The 21,094-nt window shown below is 28.7% G+C and overlaps 4 protein-coding genes across 8 annotated transcripts in view; 3 read left to right on the forward strand and 1 right to left on the reverse strand.

The window, feature by feature from the left end:
- The window catches only part of LOC126873833 (uncharacterized), a 29,422-nt gene extending 25,972 nt beyond the window's left edge, over positions 1–3,450 (forward strand). The window contains exons 21-27 of the mRNA XM_050635111.1: positions 170–412; positions 493–591; positions 684–838; positions 1,058–1,253; positions 1,326–1,474; positions 1,544–1,702; positions 1,786–3,450. Of these exons, the coding sequence (XP_050491068.1) occupies positions 170–412; positions 493–591; positions 684–838; positions 1,058–1,253; positions 1,326–1,474; positions 1,544–1,702; positions 1,786–1,906 (1,122 nt within the window). The 3' untranslated portion in view covers positions 1,907–3,450. The remainder of the gene's footprint in view (positions 1–169; positions 413–492; positions 592–683; positions 839–1,057; positions 1,254–1,325; positions 1,475–1,543; positions 1,703–1,785) is intronic.
- A 154-nt stretch (positions 3,451–3,604) lies between these two features.
- On the forward strand, positions 3,605–9,859 carry LOC126878224 (cilia- and flagella-associated protein 70-like). Its single transcript, XM_050640793.1, is given in 21 exon segments — positions 3,605–3,670; positions 3,802–3,994; positions 4,086–4,253; positions 4,438–4,685; positions 4,831–5,007; positions 5,076–5,176; positions 5,286–5,416; positions 5,493–5,638; positions 5,710–5,861; positions 5,964–6,087; positions 6,334–6,477; positions 6,567–6,749; positions 6,856–6,989; positions 7,077–7,225; positions 7,348–7,508; positions 7,656–7,802; positions 7,924–8,054; positions 8,164–8,284; positions 8,398–8,547; positions 9,068–9,165; positions 9,167–9,859. Coding segments are annotated over 21 exon segments (2,970 nt in total). The 3' UTR covers positions 9,213–9,859.
- On the reverse strand, positions 8,933–14,748 carry LOC126873908 (uncharacterized). 3 transcript variants are annotated; one of them, XM_050635278.1, is made up of 9 exons: positions 14,568–14,748; positions 14,131–14,487; positions 13,581–13,655; positions 13,217–13,417; positions 12,958–13,122; positions 12,736–12,885; positions 12,569–12,671; positions 12,251–12,502; positions 8,933–12,166 (listed from the first exon to the last, which is right to left on the reverse strand). In XM_050635278.1, the coding sequence occupies exons 2-9, from the start codon at positions 14,137–14,139 to the stop codon at positions 10,776–10,778; spliced, it is 2,346 nt and encodes a 781-aa protein (XP_050491235.1). In that variant the 5' UTR covers positions 14,140–14,487; positions 14,568–14,748; the 3' UTR covers positions 8,933–10,775. The 3 variants fall into 3 exon arrangements, with proteins under 3 accessions (XP_050491235.1, XP_050491244.1, XP_050491226.1); XM_050635287.1 differs by lacking the exon at positions 14,131–14,487 and having other exon boundaries at positions 14,568–14,747; XM_050635269.1 differs by lacking the exons at positions 14,131–14,487; positions 14,568–14,748 and adding an exon at positions 13,746–14,095.
- A 349-nt stretch (positions 14,749–15,097) lies between these two features.
- On the forward strand, positions 15,098–20,605 carry LOC126873936 (transmembrane protein 62-like). Of its 3 annotated transcripts, none has more exons than XR_007692597.1 (14): positions 15,098–15,619; positions 15,732–15,843; positions 15,924–16,061; positions 16,170–16,496; positions 16,704–16,836; positions 16,940–17,095; positions 17,193–17,340; positions 17,459–17,581; positions 17,664–17,745; positions 17,827–17,955; positions 18,041–18,215; positions 18,334–18,558; positions 18,702–19,883; positions 19,964–20,605. XR_007692597.1 is itself a non-coding variant. In XM_050635336.1 (13 exons), the coding sequence occupies exons 1-13, from the start codon at positions 15,416–15,418 to the stop codon at positions 18,733–18,735; spliced, it is 1,986 nt and encodes a 661-aa protein (XP_050491293.1). In that variant the 5' UTR covers positions 15,098–15,415; the 3' UTR covers positions 18,736–20,605. The 3 variants fall into 3 exon arrangements, 1 of the variants encoding a protein (XP_050491293.1); XR_007692596.1 differs by having other exon boundaries at positions 18,702–18,954; positions 19,452–20,605; XM_050635336.1 differs by having other exon boundaries at positions 18,702–20,605.
- The last annotated feature ends 489 nt before the right edge of the window (positions 20,606–21,094 follow it).

Consider the following 21,094-nt stretch of genomic DNA (forward strand, 5'->3'; position numbering starts at 1 on the left):
TTTAGAGATCATACAGAAAAATTTGTTTAAATTTCATAGCATCGATTGTAATCTATAAATGAGAGAATTGTTTTTTTTTTGAACTAAACAATATATTTTGATTAAACCCACTAAAAAGCAATTAGGATCTTAAAAATTCTAAGAGTGTTGTATTATGTTCTTTTCGCAGAGTTTTGAATTGGAAGATAAAGATTCGGCGGATTCGGGTGAAGACAAAACAGTTTCTTCTACGGTGCAGTGCGATTCTATCCAGTTGGAAGAACCAACCCAGTCACGCAGGGGATCGCAATCAGAAGACTCCCCAGCCATCATCATTGCCTCCAGGCCTCATTCATCCACTGAGGTTTCCAATTATGTTGAAAGTCATTTAAATAGTGCTATCCAAATAGAAGAAAATGATAATGCCCTCAGGGTAAGCCACTAGAATACAAATAAATATTTTGATTTAAGGTGTTTTGTGTTTTCATTGATAATAAAAATACTTCCTTTCAGTTTGTTAATGAATCTAACGAGAATAATAATTTGGAAGATGGACAAAGTAGAGATAGTTCCAGTGAAACGAATACGGAACCAGGAATTTTAAAGATCGAAGTAATATAATTTTCCAAAAACATTTCTTTAAATCTTGAGGACTTTTATTACGAAAAATATATTTATATATATTAAATAATTTTTGTATTTAGAGTCAATCTGTGGAACCAATTGTTACGACTAAACGAAAGCCCTCCAGGGTCCCTCGGGTTGCAGTAAGAGGTCGAAGCAAAGGAAACTCGGAGAAAACGGAAAAGATAAAGCCGACAGTACAACAGTGTTTTGCTCAACTTGAGAATAAAGACTGGTAAATATCACCAAGATAATTAAATGGTTAAATTAGAAAAAAAATTTTACATTATTTAAAATTACTATAATCTTAATTTAATTGATTAATGATTAGTATTGTTAATATCCTTCTGCAATATTTAACAGCATATTCAACTTCTAGCCTTTAATGGAACAGTTACAAAAATCTGAATAGATGGGATCAACTGCTATAATTAGATTTTTATTCTACTTTCAGGGAAATTACTATGAAAGGGTTAAAAACTTTGTCCCAGATCGCAAAACAACAACCAGAATACCTGGACGTATGCGCTGCCCCAACGATAAGCCGGCTTTTAGGTCGCCAAATAAAAAGTCTCCGATCGCAAGTGGCGAGAACCGCATGCTTGACAGCTGGCGATATTTTTAGCTCGCAGATTCGTGGCATAGATCAAGTAAATTATTATAGCATTTTTTAAATACATTAATCTCTTCATTCTTCTAATGAGAATTTTTATTTTTGATAGGATTTCGATGATATAGCCGGGTCATTGCTCCACAGGACAGCAGATACCAATCGATTTCTTCGGGCAGACAGTAACGCAGCCTTGGACCGAATGATAGAACATCTTCCACCTCATAAAACGATTGCTGTCATCGTACTACGTGGTGCAAGGTAAACTATTTATCAATTAGTAATATATAGAATTCATAATTTATTCTCATTTATGTATTATTTACTTAGTCATCAAAATGCCATAGTAAGAGCAGCCACGGCTAGATTGTTGGCTTCTATAGTCGATCGGATAGGACCAGAACATACTCTAATTTTACCGAGGGACGTGAAGGATAAGCTACTTTCTACGGGTGCAAAGTTATTAATCGATGGAAATCTCGATACTAGGTAATAACATGTATAAGTTTACTCATAATTTTCATGACTTTGTACCTATCATATTATTAATATTTTTATAAACGATTTTATAGAAACCACGCAAAAAGGATGTTCCGACGTCTTTCGCACTGCGAAGGATTTCGAAAAGCTCTAACAGATGCCGTGCCGGAAACAACTTTAAGACATATCGACAAGACCTTGAAAACCCTTTAGTCAACCAATTGGTCGTGTAATCTCGCACGTCGCTTTGCCATCTAGATCTAATTCATCCAACAAAACTGCTTTTTGCGAAAAGTGAAACTGAAGCTATTAATTTGAGTTTCAGTAATATATTCAATACGATCTTCGTGCACGGGGAAAAATGATAGGATTTCACGTAGATTATGGAAAAAATTTTCACCTTGTTGGTATTTTTTCCTCCATGCACGAATACGTATTTCTTCCCTGACGTTTAATCGCACGATAGCTATGGACGAAAAGTGGAAGCATGATTGCTCTAGTCGACTGACTTTAACTTTCCAAACATTTTGATACTCTGATGTACATCCGTACATTTCTTTTTTATACCATTGTATAAGCAGTGTACTTAGAAACAAGAGAGAAACTTATTTACATAATGTGGATTTTTAGGATTTTGTTTTCCTGAGCCATTGTCACTTTATGATACGTTTGTGTGTGTCTCTTTCTTTTTGATAAAACTTAAGAGAATTTTCAAGACTTCAGTTTTTAATAAAATGTTTTTTTGCATCTTTTGTTAAGTGAATAGATAGCTGGATAAATTTCAAATATATAGAATTCACATTATGTAAATAATCTGTGCTCAATTATCAAATATAAGCATCATTCTGAAGAAAGAAGAGAACATATTAAAACTAGGATATGTAAAATAATTTTTACTTTTAAACCTAAAAGATGAAGAAATTTAATGTTATATAACATGTTATTTATCAAATAATATTTCACTTTGTAGTCAACAATTCGTTTCAATTAGGTGAAAATTATTTTCAGTAACGCTTGTACTTAAAACATTGTGCCTTAAGAAACTAAAAACTTTTATTATAATTACAAAAGATTTATACAAAGTTATGTTAATGAGAATTACATTTGCATTAATGTAATGTAATAATGATTTACTAAAATCATAATGCTCAATCTATTAATTAGACGAATTATAATTTATAATAATCATTATTGTTTAGTAAAAATATTTATCGGAATTAAAATTTAGTTGTTCAGTAGGTATTGCAAATTTTAATAACGTGAAACTAATTAGATTATAAAAAATGAAGGAAACAATTTATTTAAATTTCTCAGATATTTACGTATGTATTTTCATTCGAACAAACACTCGTCCCTATACACAACTGTTAATACAATAAAATGTGATATAAGAGAAATAGTATTATGTATCGAGTTCTACTAAAAACTAAGTTTTTAAAACCACATAAATCTACAGAAAGAAAGATTGTATGGGAATTTAATAATGTTTTTTACTTCACCAACTCTTCTACAAGAAGTTGCAGGAAGAAAATTATAAGTAAATTTTATTGAGAGAAGAAAGGAATACATTGCTGATGGCAATGATTCCATTTCAAACAGACCAAAATTCACTATTGTTCATTTAGATAACGATATTACAAATATTATTTACGTCAAATAATTGGAATATATTATTTTATAATATAATATAAAATATTACATTATATTAAAGATTATAATAAAAATTTCGAAGTATCAATAAAAATTTATATTAACCATTTTGAAAACGTTATACTACGATCCATCTTTTTAATTACAATTTTTCATAAGTCTTCGTTCCTTTTTTTATAAAACAACTGAAACACTGAATTGAAGTGATATCTTCACGTTGATTATTAATATTAAAGGTTTATAAAAATATTTTCCCCTAGAATGGAGGAGTGGATTTCAATGGGCGAAAAAAATATCAAGTTAATTATACATACCATCGAAAATATCGTAAGTTTCGTGGCAAAAGGAGAAGATTTTTTTATAATATAAAAAATTTGTTTATAGTTTTTAAGTATCTATATCGTTGATCATAAGTAAATATTATTAATAATTTAATAATTTATTATTTAAAAATTTAGATAAGAAAGGAAGACACGAACATATCAATCACAGTAGAACATAATGGTGTTATCTTGGGCGAGAGTAATCCAACATTAATCAAATCGGATTGTAAAGACAACACAATTCATGTTATCGATTTCTCTGTTAATTTGCCAGTTACTTTAAAAGATAAACAAATGGTTAATTCAGTTGTATCAATTCCTGTACTAAGTAAATATTAATTTATATCGCTCAGTTAATTATTTATTATATAATAATCCTGTCTGCCTTTTAATATTAATAACTGCACGTTTATACATAGTAAAAACTGTCCAAATCATAAACGACGCGATGGAAGCACAAACTCCATCAGATGAAGTTAACAAAAATGAAGTTAAGAAAAAATCAATATTCAGTACAAAATCTGCAGCACTTCCCACACCACAGTTATTATGGATATGTAATTTCGATTTGATGCCAATAATATTAGGTGAGTAACATAATTTCAAAATTATAGAAATTAAAAATTTATAAAGTTCAAATTTTCTCCGATGCTCTTAAATTAAAGATTTCTCAAATTAAAAAATTCAAGCATCGACTAATTCAACAAATTAAAAATTATTTTCCCTGCAAAATTAGAGCTAAATTGAAGTAAGAAAATTTAAAAATTTTAGGGGGAAACAATTTCACCGAGAAGCTAATTTTAGAAACACCTACCTTTTCCTTTGATGGTGAATTAATTTCGTGGCAGAATCTTCCGCGTCTTACGGTAACAGCTTTGCAAGATCATGTACCGATTTTTCAACCAAACGAAGCAATGAACTTTCTTCACGTTACCATCGAGAGCATGTATAATGTACCAGAAATTTTCACAGAAAGTCTTCAATACAAAGCTGGCACGATAGCGTATATTAATAACGAGGTACTTATAATGAGCAAGATGGTAAAAACTGTAGACATTCCTCTATCATACTCGCTTATTTTGTAATATCCGGTGAGCGCTAAAGAACTTAGTCAATAAAGAAGATTGTATATAAATATTTTGTGACATTTGTGTTTCGTTTCAGGTTCCAGAAAACATAATTTTCGATCATGGTCTTTGGATGAAGTATCGAGACATCGAGAGAACAAAACGATGGAACAGTTTACGTCATATAGATAATCGAGCTCAGTTATCTAAATACAAACTAGACTGCGACTTTATGGGAGTGAAAAATAAATTTAATAAGCAGATTGACTTAGCGGTACCGGCTTACTTTTGCATGATGTTAGTTGTGTTGTTTATTAACTATTATCATTATCCATTTTGTAGAAGAAAATATGCGAAGATATGCCACGAATAGAATGGAATTCCTTGAATCGGTGTATCTTATGGGAGAGTGGAATCGAAGCGATGCGGGATCATATTAGAAAGTAATAAATATTTAAATATCTTTTATGAAAATACATAATAATAGTTTAATATTCATATTATATAATTATTTTATCATAAAAATATTAATTACGAATGATTTCTGTGAAGATACAAATATTGGCCCTTTCAATTTGAAATAACGGGGAAAACTTCTCCGACGAAATCGAAAAACGCTTCATCATTTACAACACAGCTGTATCAATGCTACGTCGATGTCTCCGAACTTCTTTTTCCAGGCAGTAAATTCTATCATTCTACAATATGCAAACACTTTATTGCTAAATTCTTGATACGTTAAAAATGATGCTTACACAGGAAAAAATTGTCGAGTCATAGGACAATTGTATAAGTTCAATCCGTCAGACATATCTGAAAAAGTAGGGCTCGAGCAAAATATTTTTAGTACAGGAACACAACGCAAAGAAGTGAAAGAGAAAGATAAAAGAAGTAAAACATCAAAGGTAAAACATACAATATTTCAATATTTCGATATTAGTAAAAATAATATTAATAGAGAAATATTTGATTTTAGAACACGCAATCGATTCAATCGGAAACTGAAACAGCACAAAAAGCAAGTGAACCAATTACTATAGAGAATGGAGAGCCGACAATCATAGTAATTGAAATAGAACTTTACGAACCTCTGGTCGCTTGTAGAATCGAAAAGGATTTCACAAACTTGTAAGATTTGTAATTTTAACCTATTTTCATCCTATTCGATTACAAGTTCCATCATTTCAAAAGAGAAATTTAATAAGCTATCCTTGTTTAATATTACTTTAGAATAAATGATATGATACCTAAATCGGAAAAGAAACAACATTATGTATATTCTGCTGACGTAGCGGAAGCGCAGTACATGCACTGCATTCAAAAATTGGCGCAAGTCCTCACAGAATGTTATCGAGTATGAAAATGATCAATATAATCTATATATAATTTATGAATTTTTATTGTTAAAATGTAATATATTCTATAATTAATGAACTCTTTATGTTTTTTAAGCTAGGATTTTTGTGACGAGAATAAAAAATTGAATAGTAAAGGGGAGAAACCACAAGAAAAATATTGCTTCGATCCAGAATCGGTAATGTATTATAAAAATATTTTTTAAATATACTTCAGTAATCAAAGGGAAGTTGATACATTTCAGGACGAGTTAACGTGTTTCACTCAATACCTTTACAAAACTGGAGTATACTTATCTGTACGCAATACATTGAGAATGAAAGTTCCCCTCCTGATAGATCAAAAATTCAAAATGCCTAAAAATTTAATCGATTCTAAGGAATCTCATGTACAGCTCCTATATTTTCCTGTCTTCTTAATATACAAAATTTTTGGGTTGTTGAATTTAATTAATTACATTACCTAAAACTTTCACAGAATTTTATCTGCTCTGTATACACATATTTAGTGGAACAAATGCATCTTGCCATAAATCAAATGCTCGAATGCCGATTTACGCAAGATTTGGAAAACGACCTAAACCTGAAGCTGATATATTTCTATGCTGAAGAAGCTTATGAGCTTGGAAATTTCGAAGAGGCTAGAGACTATTATACAAAAGTAAACCATCTTTTTCAATTGTAATATAAAAAATTAAGTAATTTCAATGAAACAGACATCTTTCTAAATGCTTTTAATATCTAAAATCTATAATTCTTGTCATCAGGTAATAGCATCGAATAAAACTGACCCGCATCCTTGGACTCAATATGCCATATTTCTTAAGAAAATAGGTGACATCGAACGTGCAAAAGAATGTTGCTTAGAAGCAATCACTTTAAATCATCAACATGCAATGGCGTATGTAAAACACCATTATCCATTACAACTCGTTATTAATATAAACATAAAATAAAGATACGTGATCGTAAATTATAACGGTTTCAGATTATTAGTGTATGCGATGATTCTTTTTGAAAATAGAGAATACAAAGAAACTGAGATTTTCCTCAGAGCTATCACTTATTTATATCCACGATTTTTTGAAGGCTGGACTATTTTACATCTTTTTTTTATACGAACAGAATACTATCCAGGTACGAAAATTCTTTATCTTCTTGCGATTATTTCTTGTTGGTAAAGAAAAATATAAAGAAAAAACTGAAATGAAAAAATCAAAACAATACAAGTAACTGAAAATACATCTAATATTATTTAGGAGTAGATCTTACGCTTCGTATTGCAAAGAAATGTATGCAAGACAAATCTCGTACAATAATACTAGATCAAGAACCACTTTCTTGGACCACGATTCACTGTCCCAATGATAATGTGTATATAATGGTTACAACATTTTTACTAAAACTGAACTTTTGTGAGGTAAACGATTTTTAATATAAAATTCGTAATTTTACTACGTATTGTTTTACTATGGCAAAAATAATTGAATACAATAAATAAAAAAGTGCAATAGAAAGTACTTTACATACTAATGTATCTTTGAAAGCATAAATTAAACGGTTCCAGCTAGCAGCACTCGCGTTAGCACAGGAAATGGAAAATTCCGGTCGATCCATGCACGTTCTATATTACATGGCAGTAGAACATTATATGTCTGGCAAATACGAGAATGCATTATCGCATCTAGAAGAAATTCGATGCGATTATGGAATGGTCTATATCTTTCAATTATCAAATGCAAAAGTTAAATCACAACGATATATTTTATAAACGGAATATAATTCCAATAATGTTTATGACAGATTTTTCAATACCTCTCAATTTGTCTATCCAGGATTATTCGGTCAGTAGTTTAACGGGCCATTGTTACTTCAAAATAGGAAACACAGAAAAAGCAATAGAATGCTACGAATTTGCACGTATGCTATTTGATAGACCTGATGATCTACATTTAGTGGAAGTTAGGTAATAATAGCAATCATCCTATAAATTTCAAGTAATAATAAATAAGTCAATGTATTTTTAATGTAATACATTTTAAGTAATACATATAATCTTTTTCAAATAATATCAGATTGGGATATTATTATTACGATACTGGAAATTTCGATCGCGCAAGAAAGATTTTTTTGAGCGCATGCAAATCCTCACCAACTTGTCTAACTTGGCTAGGAGTTGGTATCAGTTGTTATGAGGTAAGAAATAATTGTTTTAATATTATCTTATATTATAATCAATCAATTGTGAATAGTGTCGTTATATGCCAAAATTTATAAATCTTTTTTGTAACAGACATATTTTGTTTCAGTTGAACCAGTTTCACGAGGCAGAAATGTCTCTGTCTGAAGCAAATAGGATTAATAATCACAATGTGGATGTGTGGGGCTATTTATGCCTTTTAAATATGACGCTTGAAAGATACGACGAGTTTGCGCAATGCTATACGGAAATGATCAAAGTAAATTTATATTTTGGTATATTTTTTTAAACTTACTAAAGTGTTATAATATATTATCATATAAAGTGGAAATCTCTTAATTATTTGTAAATACTTACAATGATAATTCCATTGAACCTTAAGAATTGTCATAGCACAGCCAATACTAGACAATTTTTTAACTTCTGATAGTTCAAATGAATGTTTAGAATCCACAGAATTAATTAAAATTAGTTTTTTCTAGATGTTCTCTCTAGTTTTTTAGTTATAAACAAGTTTTAAAATTGTGCAATCCATAGACCATAAAACATTATAGCCTAGCAGCGATAAAGTCGAATTAATTTCTTTACAACGAAATTAAAAAATGAAGCTCTAAATAATCTAAATCTTATGAGGTTTTTTATTAAAAAAACCTCATAATTCAAACGCATTTTTATTTTTACAAATTTGTCAACAGGTAACTTTTTATATGACTAAGGGAAAAGAGACAACAAAATTTTACTAACAATTTTTATTGTTTTTTTTTCTTTTTTTTTTTAAGTATCAGAATAATCTTAAAGATAGAAAACTGTGGCTGAGAATAACGAATCTGATGAAAGCTTTGGATTACGCACCACCAAATTTGAAACAAGCCAATGATGGAAGATCATAGCACAGAGGGGTTTGAGGAACAATTTGAAAACTAATGGCACCTAAACAAAATTAAAAAAAGACACGAACTCGTAAAATGAAGGATTACGATGGCACTTATTTTTAATCGGTGGAAATAATTAAAATAACAAAAAAAGAAAACGAATATAATTAATAAAAAGTAACTAAAATCATTCTATCAACGTTTATAATTTTGGTCATTACAGTTTATCACATATACTTCATAAATCTTAGACTTCATTAACTTTTTATCGAATAAAGAATTACAAATAAACATATAACCACATTTCTTGTTTAACCAACAATATAAAAAATAAACAATTGTGTGTTTTATGAATTATTTCCCTCTTTGAACTACTAGAAATCCAATTCTATTGTTTTTCTTTCTTCTTATTTAGTATTTAGCGGTGCATCTTTCAGCCAATTTGTTAATATCTCATCTCATAAATGAAAAATAAAACATGAAGCAAGCATGTAACAAAATATTATATAATAATAAAAAAAGGAAACGTGCAATAAATAATCTTTTAGTAAAAAGATGCAAATAAATTATATAAACTATAAAGTAACATAACATTGCTTTTGACTAAAGATAAATAAATATAGCCTATCTTTTAATGTTATAATATTTAGAATGTTATAAACGATTGCTTTTTCTTTTTTTTTTTTTTTTTTTTTTCTTCCTTTCTAAATCAACAGCTCTCGAAATATTGAAGTATACGACTTTTCCTCTGTATACATATATATCAATCTCCAATATATAATTAATTGCTATAGCCAATTATAAAAATATCATTCGAGCGGAATATCTGAACCGATGTCAGTATTCTATTGTCGTAAAATTTGATATAAAATATCAAGAAATACGAGTCACGGCCTTGTCAATTTCTATGTATTGTAAAAGAACTGTAGTGATTAACTTTTAGTGCGCTAATCCTTTGCGGTTTTTTACTTTTCTAAAAAAATAAAAAAACAAAGATTAAACTTGGATCTTCAACAAAAATAACATTATTTATGTGACTTGTGATGCTGTAATATTACGAAGAAAAAAAAGAGAAATAAAGAAAAAGGCAAAGGAGAGTGTTTTTTTATCTGGAGCCTACTAATAAACTCACTAATTAATAACCCATCCGGCAGGCCTTGTGACAATTACAGGAGAGTCGTTAAAAGAAGTAATGTTACCGCAAAAAATATTCAAATGTAAATCCGCAAAGGATTAATTAAATAACATTAACGATTGTGCGCAAGTATGATCACTTAGTTATAATGATTCGAAAATGCGTTATTTTAAAAAATGTCTTTCGGATACTTTGCCAAAAAGATTAAAAAATTTAAAAATAAATGTTTCAAATTTTTTAACGCTGATGAACTGACCAGTTAAAATGCACTTACTTTTATTGCTGTAAAATACTTTAAAATCATAAACTGAAAATTAATAATCTAATTTCTAATGACTAAAAGAAATTTTCAGTAGTTAGCATTTTCATAAAATTTGTTCCTAATTATATGTTAACATAATATTTTTAGTCGTAATGAGCATTAGAAATGTTTCTAACATCAAAAAGTACCAGTATAACTACGTTATTGTACACGTGTTATTAAGAACTGGTACTGTTTTTATTGCAATATGTTTTTTCATTTTCTTCATTCACTTTTTCCTCTTTCTCGTCCTTCATTTTCTCAATTTTCTCTTTAGTATCTTCTACTAAATCTTCTTCCACATTTGCAGGACTAAGAGAGTTCTCAGATTTTATTTCGCAAAAATTTAGAGCATCCTCTAAATTTTGATTAGGTGATTCAGTCTTGTTTTCTAAAACAAGATCCGTTTGTTTTTCTATATTCAATGTTTCTTTCTGCACTAACTGTTCTTCCTGTACTAACTCATTATTGCATACCGACTGATTATTACTTTCTATCACAGAACATGTTTTATCTTCGAACAAAGAAACAGAATTATCTGTTACTTCCTCTATACTTCGTTGCACCGTAACTTCGCTTTCAATATTATCACAGTCGTCGTTTACAAGCTGCTTTGTAATTTGTTCCGATGATTGTTGATCATCTTCATGTAAAAATGTAGTATTTTTCGCAACAATATTGTTTAATACCTCATTACTTGCGTTTGGCATAAGTTCCTCATTAGACTGAACATTATCTGGAACCGATACCTCGGAAGACGTATTACTATTTTTTTGCAAATCTTCTGTTACGTTATTTGCAAGAGAATCTGAGCACGCTTCTTTATCTTCAACATTATTTTTATTCATACTATCTTCAGCGATGTATTCAGGATTATCTGTACCTGATATCGAAGTAAAAAAAATTTTTTCAGTTTCTCCATCTTTCGTTGACGACACTTTTTTCGTAATGTCATTCTCAATGTTCGATTGCACATTTTCCATATTAAAACTTTCATTTGCTTCAGATTTAGTTTCCTGTAATGTGTTACTATCCTCTGCTATATCATGTTCAGTATTCTGTTCTGGATTTTGTTCTCTATTATGTTCAATATTCGGTTCAAAATTCTGTTCAAGTTTTACTTGATCAGAAGTTGAACACTCTTCAGCATCGCGTTTCTGTGAAGCATTTACACTTGAAGAATCGTGTTTTGTTATCTTCATATTTCCTCTCGAAAGCTTTGGTGATTTACTAGAATAAGATCTTTGTTGATCCTTCTGTGTGTAAGATTTAAATTCATTATCATAATGCTTGTATGAATTTCCATCGCTATCTTCCTTCTTTATATCTTTCCTTTGATGGTACTGATATTTTGTCTCGTTCTCTTTCTTCTTTTGCGAATGAGACCTCTTCAAATTAGAGAACTTTTGATTATTAAAATAAGTTCCTTTCGACTTATCTTCAAATGACTTTTGGCGAAAGAAAGGTTCACCTTCGGACGGAGGAACGTCAACATCTGAATGACTGTACGTTACACGAGTTCTTTGTCGTGGCCCAACTCTTCCCGTTCCAGCTATGCTTGGTGAATTCACTAAAATTTACATTTATATCTTAGGAAATTTATATTTATCACACTTGTTCAAAAACTAGATTTACATAACATTTTTTACAATACCTTTTACGCTCATCACTGGTCCTTTTATCAAATTGCTTTGATTTACTGTAACCTTGATACTCTTATCAGTTGCAATAACAGTTCTTTCTTCAGAAGTTGGAGAAACAGAAGTTTTTGCTGATGCTGCTGTATTATTCCTATGTTGATCATAGATATTATGAGACCGATTTTCATAGTTACTATAAAAATTCTTTGTTGAACCACGATGAGCACGATGACCACCACCGCGAGTGTAATTGACATATTCATTATCTAAAAACAATATTTCAACAATATCTTCATAAAATATGAAACTTTAATAATAACATTTGAACATACTATTAGCATGATATTTCCGGTCGGAATCTTTATGATCTTTTTTCGTAAAGTCTCCTAATGTAGGCCTTGATGATTTTTTTATTCCATCATCTATGATATGAACCTACAATTTTAACAATTTATCAATCTGATATTGCTTCATCCATAAGAAAATAATTATTTATTACTTTATCATTATCCCATTCTCGACGCCAATTTCCCTCTGCAGTTCTTTGTCTACTAATACGATCCTCGTCGATACGATTCCTTTCTGCTCTCCAGGCATCATATCCTGGTTGAGATTCATCTCTGTAATTTCCTTTGTTTGGTTTAATATCCTATGTATAAAAATGAAGTCTCTTACATTTGATATAATTAATTAAATTTATAAATAAAATATTATTACATACTTTCTGATTACCCTCTCTTCCACTAATCTTTTTTCTGAAACTCCCTCTTGTTGCTTTATGATGAGACCTATTCCCACTATTTTCTTTTGTGTATTCTATAGTAGGTTCTTCCCTTTCAGAATCTGCCAAAAAATTATATTTAGGATCCGGTGGTGGTCCTTCTCCCTAAATGATATTTCATTCTCATAATTAATAAACAAATATATTCATACACACATATGTTAAATTTAACACAGTAGAAAATAAATTCTATTAATACCTGAGCAAAAGAGTGAATTTTTTTCCCTTCCCCACCATGAGATTGCAATGTATATTCATATTTTTCTTTGGTTGATTTCGGTTTGGTTTTAGGAGGATTTGAAAACTCTGGTGGTTCTTTCCTTTCTGGCCAATCTGTTGATGGTACCATTTGCACCAAAGCATTCAGTTTGGCTGCATTTTTTTTATCTTCTTCAACTTCCTAATGCAATAAGAATGATTTGTGAAACATAAAGTGTATATTTATTTAATTTTGACCTCACAGTCAAGGAATAGACTTGCTTTACATATATAATGCAATATTGAAGCATAAAGTGTATATGTATAAAACTTAATATAAACTTTTACTATATCATAATACATACCTCGTATCTCCTCCTAATTTCTTCATTTTGTTGCCGAATTTTATTGATCTTTTCTTCGAGTGCACTAGATGCCATCTGAAATATTATTTTTCAAAAAATCAAAATAGATAGAAACATTTTTCATTTGATAATCATCTGCTTTTTAAAAGTGATATAATTATTTACATTAACATGTTTCATATTTCAAATATCTATACTATTTCTCACTTCCCCTTTTTTACAAATAAAATTAGTAAAAATAAGAAAAGTAATATTGAATATTTTATTTTAAATAGAAATTAATTATTTATATGCATTCATATAAATTTACATAGGAATTAACATAACTAATTTAAGGTCGTATAAAGTAGAAATTAAGCGAATAACAAACGCTATAAGTTCGATAGATTAACCGTAATAAGTCAAGCATTTTAAGTACTAAAGTAGATATTCGTGTCACGTTTCGTTGCTCTACTTCAAAAGGAACTTCACTTCCGAATTTCTCATCCTTCAATTGAATATTACGATTGATCATACGCAATTTATTATATGAAAAAGATTTATATTTTACATTTATCATATTCTTCCGCTCTGTATGCGTGGAACCAATTTATAAGAAAATATAAGTTTTATTATCAATAAAAGATTAACCATAAGTTAATTAACAACTATTATACATCGTATTAACCAAACTATTTCCTACTCGACGGCTTAAATTTAAAATCGATTTCAACCTTTTCAAGCCATTAAAAAAATCTAATCTTTTTAAAGGTGAGCTTATCTATATATAGACATTCACATATATCCTTGTCAGTTTATATAAATTAAGGAAATCAGCACGACCACAAAGATTTCTGCATAAAGTCGGCATATTAATAAAGCTATCATTTATATAAAATTAGGTTATACAAATGTACAATCCGTTTCTCTGAAACGTAAAAATGGAATGAATCGAACATATAATATGTAATAATAATATACGTTAAAAAGAATTAAAACAAGACGTACGGTTGCAAGTAGCTGCAAATAGTGTCAAGAGAATAAAAATTAGAACATCACGAAGGAGAGCGTTGCGTTGCTTCAATTAAAAATCAGCCACATATGTCACTGTTGAGCACTACCCTTATTTTTCCTACAGGGACACATTGACACCGCACATACACTCACGAACAGCGCTCACGGATTTGTTCTCGCTCGAATAAGAAAATTATTAGTGGTGATGGTTGCAGTGGTTTTCATCGTCACCTTTAATTTTACATTTTATCCATAAAGCATATTTTTATTACATACTTTATTATAAACATGTTAAATCTTCAAAAGACCTCGATATATATGTAGCTATAAAAGTTATATACATATATATTAATGCAATTTGTATGTAACATGTGTTATTAAATATAAATTATAATAACATGAGCCATCAGAATCTTATAAGATTTAAAATTCGCGCTAAAATGTTAGAACATTCGCAATCATAATCGTGACGTATCAAGGTAGATACGCAATAAAAGAAACACAAAGCTAGCCATAATAAATGTTTCATGAGCATCACTGCTAAAATCTATCATGCGCAGAACATGTCAATTCTTTTCTTCGATGCTTTACAATGATCAGATACTTGATTGTGATTATATTGTGATATATAATTGTCAATCGATCACGGCAAATTGTGAAACTATGAAAAATTCAAATTCCAAATTATTTTCCGGTCTCTATAAACCGTGTCATTCCAGATGTCATATGTATCTCAAACTATAACCTAACATATAGAATTTGTAAACATTGAAAGTACATAGAACGTGGTCGGCTCTGATAAGAAAATTGTCGTGTAAAGCATTTAAGGAGTCCCTTTAGAAATGAAAATAACGAAATCCACCGTAATCCTCCTAGTCTTTGTACTAATGTTATCGATATTTGTAGCAAATGTTGCTGATCTGATCAATGTTGATAATCATATACTAGATGATACTTTGCATAACAAGGATGTGAAAAAAGGATGGTCAGAGCCAAAATTTTATGATATTGGAGAATCTTTTGACCAGCTAATGTGGTTTTTACAGGTTTGTATTTCTCATAAAAATATTTGTGTATTTAGGAATTATACATAAGTAAGTTGTGTCTGCCTTTAGTTGATTTCTGAATCAGTGTTATTTATGCCTTAAATCTTTTTAGATATCAGATATACATATAAGCATATTTCAAGATCCATTTAGAATAACAGAGCTAAAGGAATTTTGTAATGTTACTGTGAGCAGTATTAAACCTACTGTTGTTCTTGCTTCAGGTAAATTTCATTTGATATTAATAATATTCTTTTATAAAATAAATTTTATACTATGGATAAAATAATGAATGATTCAACAGGTGATCTCACAGATGCAAAAGCCAAGGATAAAATGGGATCAAAGCAAATATTGGAAGAATGGAAATATTATAAGCGTGTTTTAGATGATACTGAAGTTACCAGAAAGACTTTGTGGTTAGATGTGAGAGGCAATCATGGTAGGGATAATAACATAGTACACATTTTTAAGACCAATTTTTATTAAAAAAAATTATATGCTAAAATATATAATATTATTTACATTATATTATTTAAATTTATTTCAGATAATTTCAATGTATTAAGTCTTGAATCAAAAAATAATTATTATTCAAACTATTCTATTCAAGGACAGAAGCACCCAAGATCTTATATGTATACCATAAATGTTGGTTCAAAATATTATACATTTATTGCAATAGATGCTTGCTTAAAACCTGGCCCGAGAAGACCATTCAATTTTGTTGGCATGTTAGATGAGCATGAAATTAAAAGTATATACAATTTAGTAGATAAGTCCAAGGATAATAATGCAGATTTTATAATATGGTTTGGTCATTATCCCACATCCTGCATACTATCACAAACTAATACCAGCATTAGAAATATCATAGGTAATAATTAACAAAATATATACTCTTACATCTAAACATATTGGATTATTAACTTATTTTATTATTGTTTCAATAAGTAAAATCTTGAAATTCTAATTTTACTTTAATTTGTTTGTGCAGAATGATGTATGATCCCAAAATTTTCAATGATAATACATATTATTTTAAAAGTATAATTTTTAGAGAAATTCTAAAATATACTTTCAGGCAAACATAAAGAAAGTATGGTATATCTTTGTGGACATTATCATACGCTTGGCGGAGCAGTACCTAATATGTACACTCTACAACGAGGAGGATTCCTTGAATTAGAGTTAGCAGATTGGAAAGATAACAGAATGTAAACTATTTGTACTTTATATTCATTATAATAAGAAGCACATTCGCTTATTTGTTATATTAAGTTATAAATGATTGTAATATTTGTTTATGTTTATTTTCAGGTATCGTTTAGGAGCAATTGACCATGGTCAATTTTCGTTCATTGATGTAAAACACAAAGAATGGCCTGTAGTACTAATAACTAATCCTAAACATGCTTTGTATACAATGCCCAGGAAAGAGAATATAATATCTGTTATTAAATCTACACATATTAGGTAAATATTTTTCTACAATGAAGTGTATGTTTTTTCTTATATTTAAATATTGTATATTATTCTTGATTTTTATCGTTACACGTTCTTGTTTTTGTAGGATATTGGCATTCTCGATAGCGTTAATAAAGATTGTCGAGGTTCAGTTAGATGATGAACCTTGGTCTGAATGTGAACATGTTAAAGGACCACTCTATGTTTTGAGATGGAACACCACAGATTATAGAAAGGGAATACATACTATTCGAGTTTAGTAAAATATGTTCATTTACTTTTTGTTATTTTTTTGCTTTATAACGCTAAATATTAGTGATATTACATAACGCTTTGTGTATTGAAAATTAATAACAAAAAAAGTAATCACAGGTAAGGGTTTCCGACATGGATGAAAGAGAAGCAACAGTAGTTCAACCATTTGCTCTTGATGGATCACGTTTATCATTTCGCGTTTTACCTAGACTTATACTTATGTCTAACGTTAGTAATATTGTAAGTAGCTTAATAGATATATTACAAAATAATTTCCTGTTTGCGCAAATTTAGGTATTGATATAATCTTTTTCTTATCTAGTTCCAATTCCTCTTTGGAACAGTATTAGTTTTATTAGTAATCCCATTGTGTGTACTTCGTTTCCTTCATATATTGTGTGAGAGTGAGTAAACTTTCATTAAATATTGCTAGAAAGTTCTTAATGTTAAGTAGAAAATTAAAATTGGAACTTTTCCCTAATTAGGGAAACAGATGCATCGACCAAGATTCAGAATACAATTTTTTTATTCATGGGTTAGAAAATTATGGATATTATCTACAGTTGATCGTCTGTTTTTTCCATTAGTATTGTATACATTATATTTAACAGTTGGTAAGCATTTAATTAACTAGCATTTATTAATTTATCATATTTGTTGAACATGCAATTTTACAAAAACGAAATATTTACTTTTAAGGTCCATGGGCTGTTGGTGAAGTAATAGAAAATCAGACAGGTGTAATTTTTGCATGGGGAACATTTATTGGAAAATCTTTCTTACCCGGTGCTTTTACTTATGCTTACGGATTTTTCCAATTATTTTCTTTTCATCTACCATTGATGCTAATCTTAGCTAATAGAGTGGATAAACGGTAAGACAAAATGTAAACAAAACGGTAAGACTTTTTGTCACAGCTTGCATTATATTTATGCATATCACTAAATAAATATACACATAATGAAACAAAATTTAATTTAATGATTTTACAGGTTACAAAATATTAAACCAAATGAGAAACCATTATCTAAGATTTGTTTTGTCCTACAATATTTACCAATAATATTATTAATCATGATGCAAACGTGTATGGCTTATTTCTTCTGGCTAGCATATGGGACATTGGCTACCATATTATGTCCTTTACGCACTTGGAGTATATTTTTAGCAATCATGTTGTGGCATCAAGTAGATACAATGCCATATTCATGTCTAAGGTATGTATTATATCAAAATTTAGATATCCTAAGAAATTTAAATTACTAATCCATGAATTATTGGATTTAGTAATAGTTTATTGCTAAATTTCTTTTATTATATTTTCTACTTATATTAATTATGATTTTTTGTTTATATAAAGGTCTGCTGCAAAAGTATGGTCTCCCCTTGGTTAGTTTATAGAAAATATAACTTACCATGAAAGTGTAGCAAATTACCAGTATTAATTTTATATAGCTGGAATATTTTCACGTCCTCACGTACATATTATGTAGTCAATTTATAAAAATATACATTTACATATATATGTATATTAGGGAGGCGCCTTGACGAAATGTATAGAGTTGCACATAGTAGGAAGCCCTCCTCATTTTTTTCAACGCCTACGTATATATGTATGTATGTCTATTTTTATTTACTTACTTCTGATATATCAAATTGAAATAGGCCATTATAAATTTATTTCTTGTCCAGTAAATATGAACTTAAAGTCATTATCATATAGTGTATATCAGAATTAGCTATGATACATTTCACAAATCTAGATTAGTGTAAAAAATAAAAATTTTATTGCTTACGTTATCAAAAAAAATTGAAATAACTGTAATTGTTATTTATAATCGTACATTACAATCAATAAGTTCCTTTAGAGAATGCCAAAGAATTTATCAACTGGTGGAGTTATAGCAAAGACTGTTAATATTTTTTACACATTTAATATCCGTAAATTGATTTTAATAATTTGCATGTGCTCGAATGTTTTCAAAACAGTAATTTAAGAACATGTGTTCTGAATGACTAATTTAAATACTCTCTAACTATCTCTTACAATTAATTTTAAAATAATTTCCGTTCATAACAATTATTAACGTGCTTCCATGTTGTTTTACAGAAGTATTTGCATAAAATATGTTATGTAAGGGATTTAATTCAAAACAAGAAGAAAATTTAATTATTTATTTTACGCTACATATTATATTTTAGCTAAAAATTAAATTAAAAGTTTATCTATAGAAATAAGAAAAAGAAACTGCAATAACATATGATATTAAAACGTAATAACATTATATTTTATATATAATATAATAGAAGAAACTGTCTGGCTTTATTTTAGAGATAAATTTTTAATAATAACTTAAACAATAACTTATAAGTATTTTTGTTTTAAAATTTAATTCATCATATATTTCTGTGTGTTAATATTGCCCAGCCAAACTTTATCCATGTAATAAGAAGCAAAATTAATTTAAAAAACTGAAGATAATATAAGTAAAATTGATAATTTTACTATTTTCAATTGATGAAAGGTATTATTTTTCCTGAGGTAAATAGCCCTAATTCTTTAATTATAAATTTCTTTAATACCTTTTTATATTTTACTCATATAATTATATTTTGATTTAGATGGTTCAGGCAAAAAGAGAATGAAACAATGTGTGGATAATTGACATCTTTTTTAAAATACAAATCAATATTTCCTTAAAGAATAGGTTTTATTGCTATCCTATATTTTTCTACAAACTATCTAACTGTTATTGTTCTCAAATATGATCTCAGAACTGTAAAAATGTGATCTCAGTAGACCAATGATTCCCAATCATTAATAATTATGAATTTCTTCCATAAATATGCCAATACATTTTCAGAAAACTTTAAGAATGTGATTGAAAGTTCATTTTTAGTTATTATTCATAAATGTATACACAATATTAATTTACAATATACCTACAACTTTTTAATAACTATAGTGCCTGTTTTCATGTACTTTTTGGTTTTGTACAAAACAATTTTCAAAAGTTTATGAAATTAATAATTATTGGGAATCATAATTCTTTATTTTATGAAGTATGAGCATTTAATGTATTTTATAAACTGCTACAAGAAAAATAAGAAATATTATTTTCAAATAATTAATGCATAACATAAAATATATCTTTAATCACTCGACTGAGTAGTAATATAAAAAATATGTAAAATATATACTATGAAGTTTACAACACAATAACGCATGTAAGTGTTAATAAATGTTATACATAGCTTGACTAATTTGAGAATTGTATAATTATTGAATAGACTACAGATATTTATGCAAATTCATATTTTTATAAACGCAAAGAAAAAGCTAAGTGGAAATTTATTTCACCTACTAAATAGTGCGAGCAGTCTAATTTAGATATTTTATATATTTTTGCCTTTTTAAATTTCTCATAAATGCATAAAAATCCGCGGTCTACTTATTAATCATTTCGACTTTATTCATTTTGATTACATTACGACTTTAAACTATCCCAACTATCCTAATTGTATCGCATAATTTAAGTTTCACCATTCTATGTAATGTTAATATTTGAATGCGTAATGAAGAATATATCTAATAATTCTCGAAAGTTAATAAAGGAAATGATTCGAAAATGCTTCCTTAAGATTCATTTCTTAAATGTTCTTAAACTGCTTTTAAAAAGAAATGCGCGGGAATTAATTCTGCTGAATGGAAATGCGCGATTTATTACTACTTATAATAGTTGTAGATGCCTT

This window comes from Bombus huntii, chromosome 2, assembly GCF_024542735.1.
Source record: "Bombus huntii isolate Logan2020A chromosome 2, iyBomHunt1.1, whole genome shotgun sequence".
Classification (NCBI taxonomy): Eukaryota; Metazoa; Arthropoda; class Insecta; order Hymenoptera; family Apidae; genus Bombus; species Bombus huntii.

Bases quoted from the DNA above. Each gene is read 5' to 3' on its own strand.
- LOC126873908 (XM_050635269.1), bottom strand. The intron at 13,123-13,216 runs GTATTAATAGAA...AATATCATTTAG, and splicing joins AAATTCACTCTTTTGCTCAG to GGAGAAGGACCACCACCGGA. The intron at 12,886-12,957 runs GTATGTAATAAT...TTTTATACATAG, and splicing joins GAAGAGAGGGTAATCAGAAA to GATATTAAACCAAACAAAGG.
- LOC126873936 (XM_050635336.1), top strand. From the start codon at position 15,416: ATGAAAATAACGAAATCCACCGTAATCCTCCTAGTCTTTGTACTAATG. The intron at 16,497-16,703 runs GTAATAATTAAC...ATATACTTTCAG, and splicing joins CAGCATTAGAAATATCATAG to GCAAACATAAAGAAAGTATG. The intron at 16,837-16,939 runs GTAAACTATTTG...GTTTATTTTCAG, and splicing joins GATTGGAAAGATAACAGAAT to GTATCGTTTAGGAGCAATTG.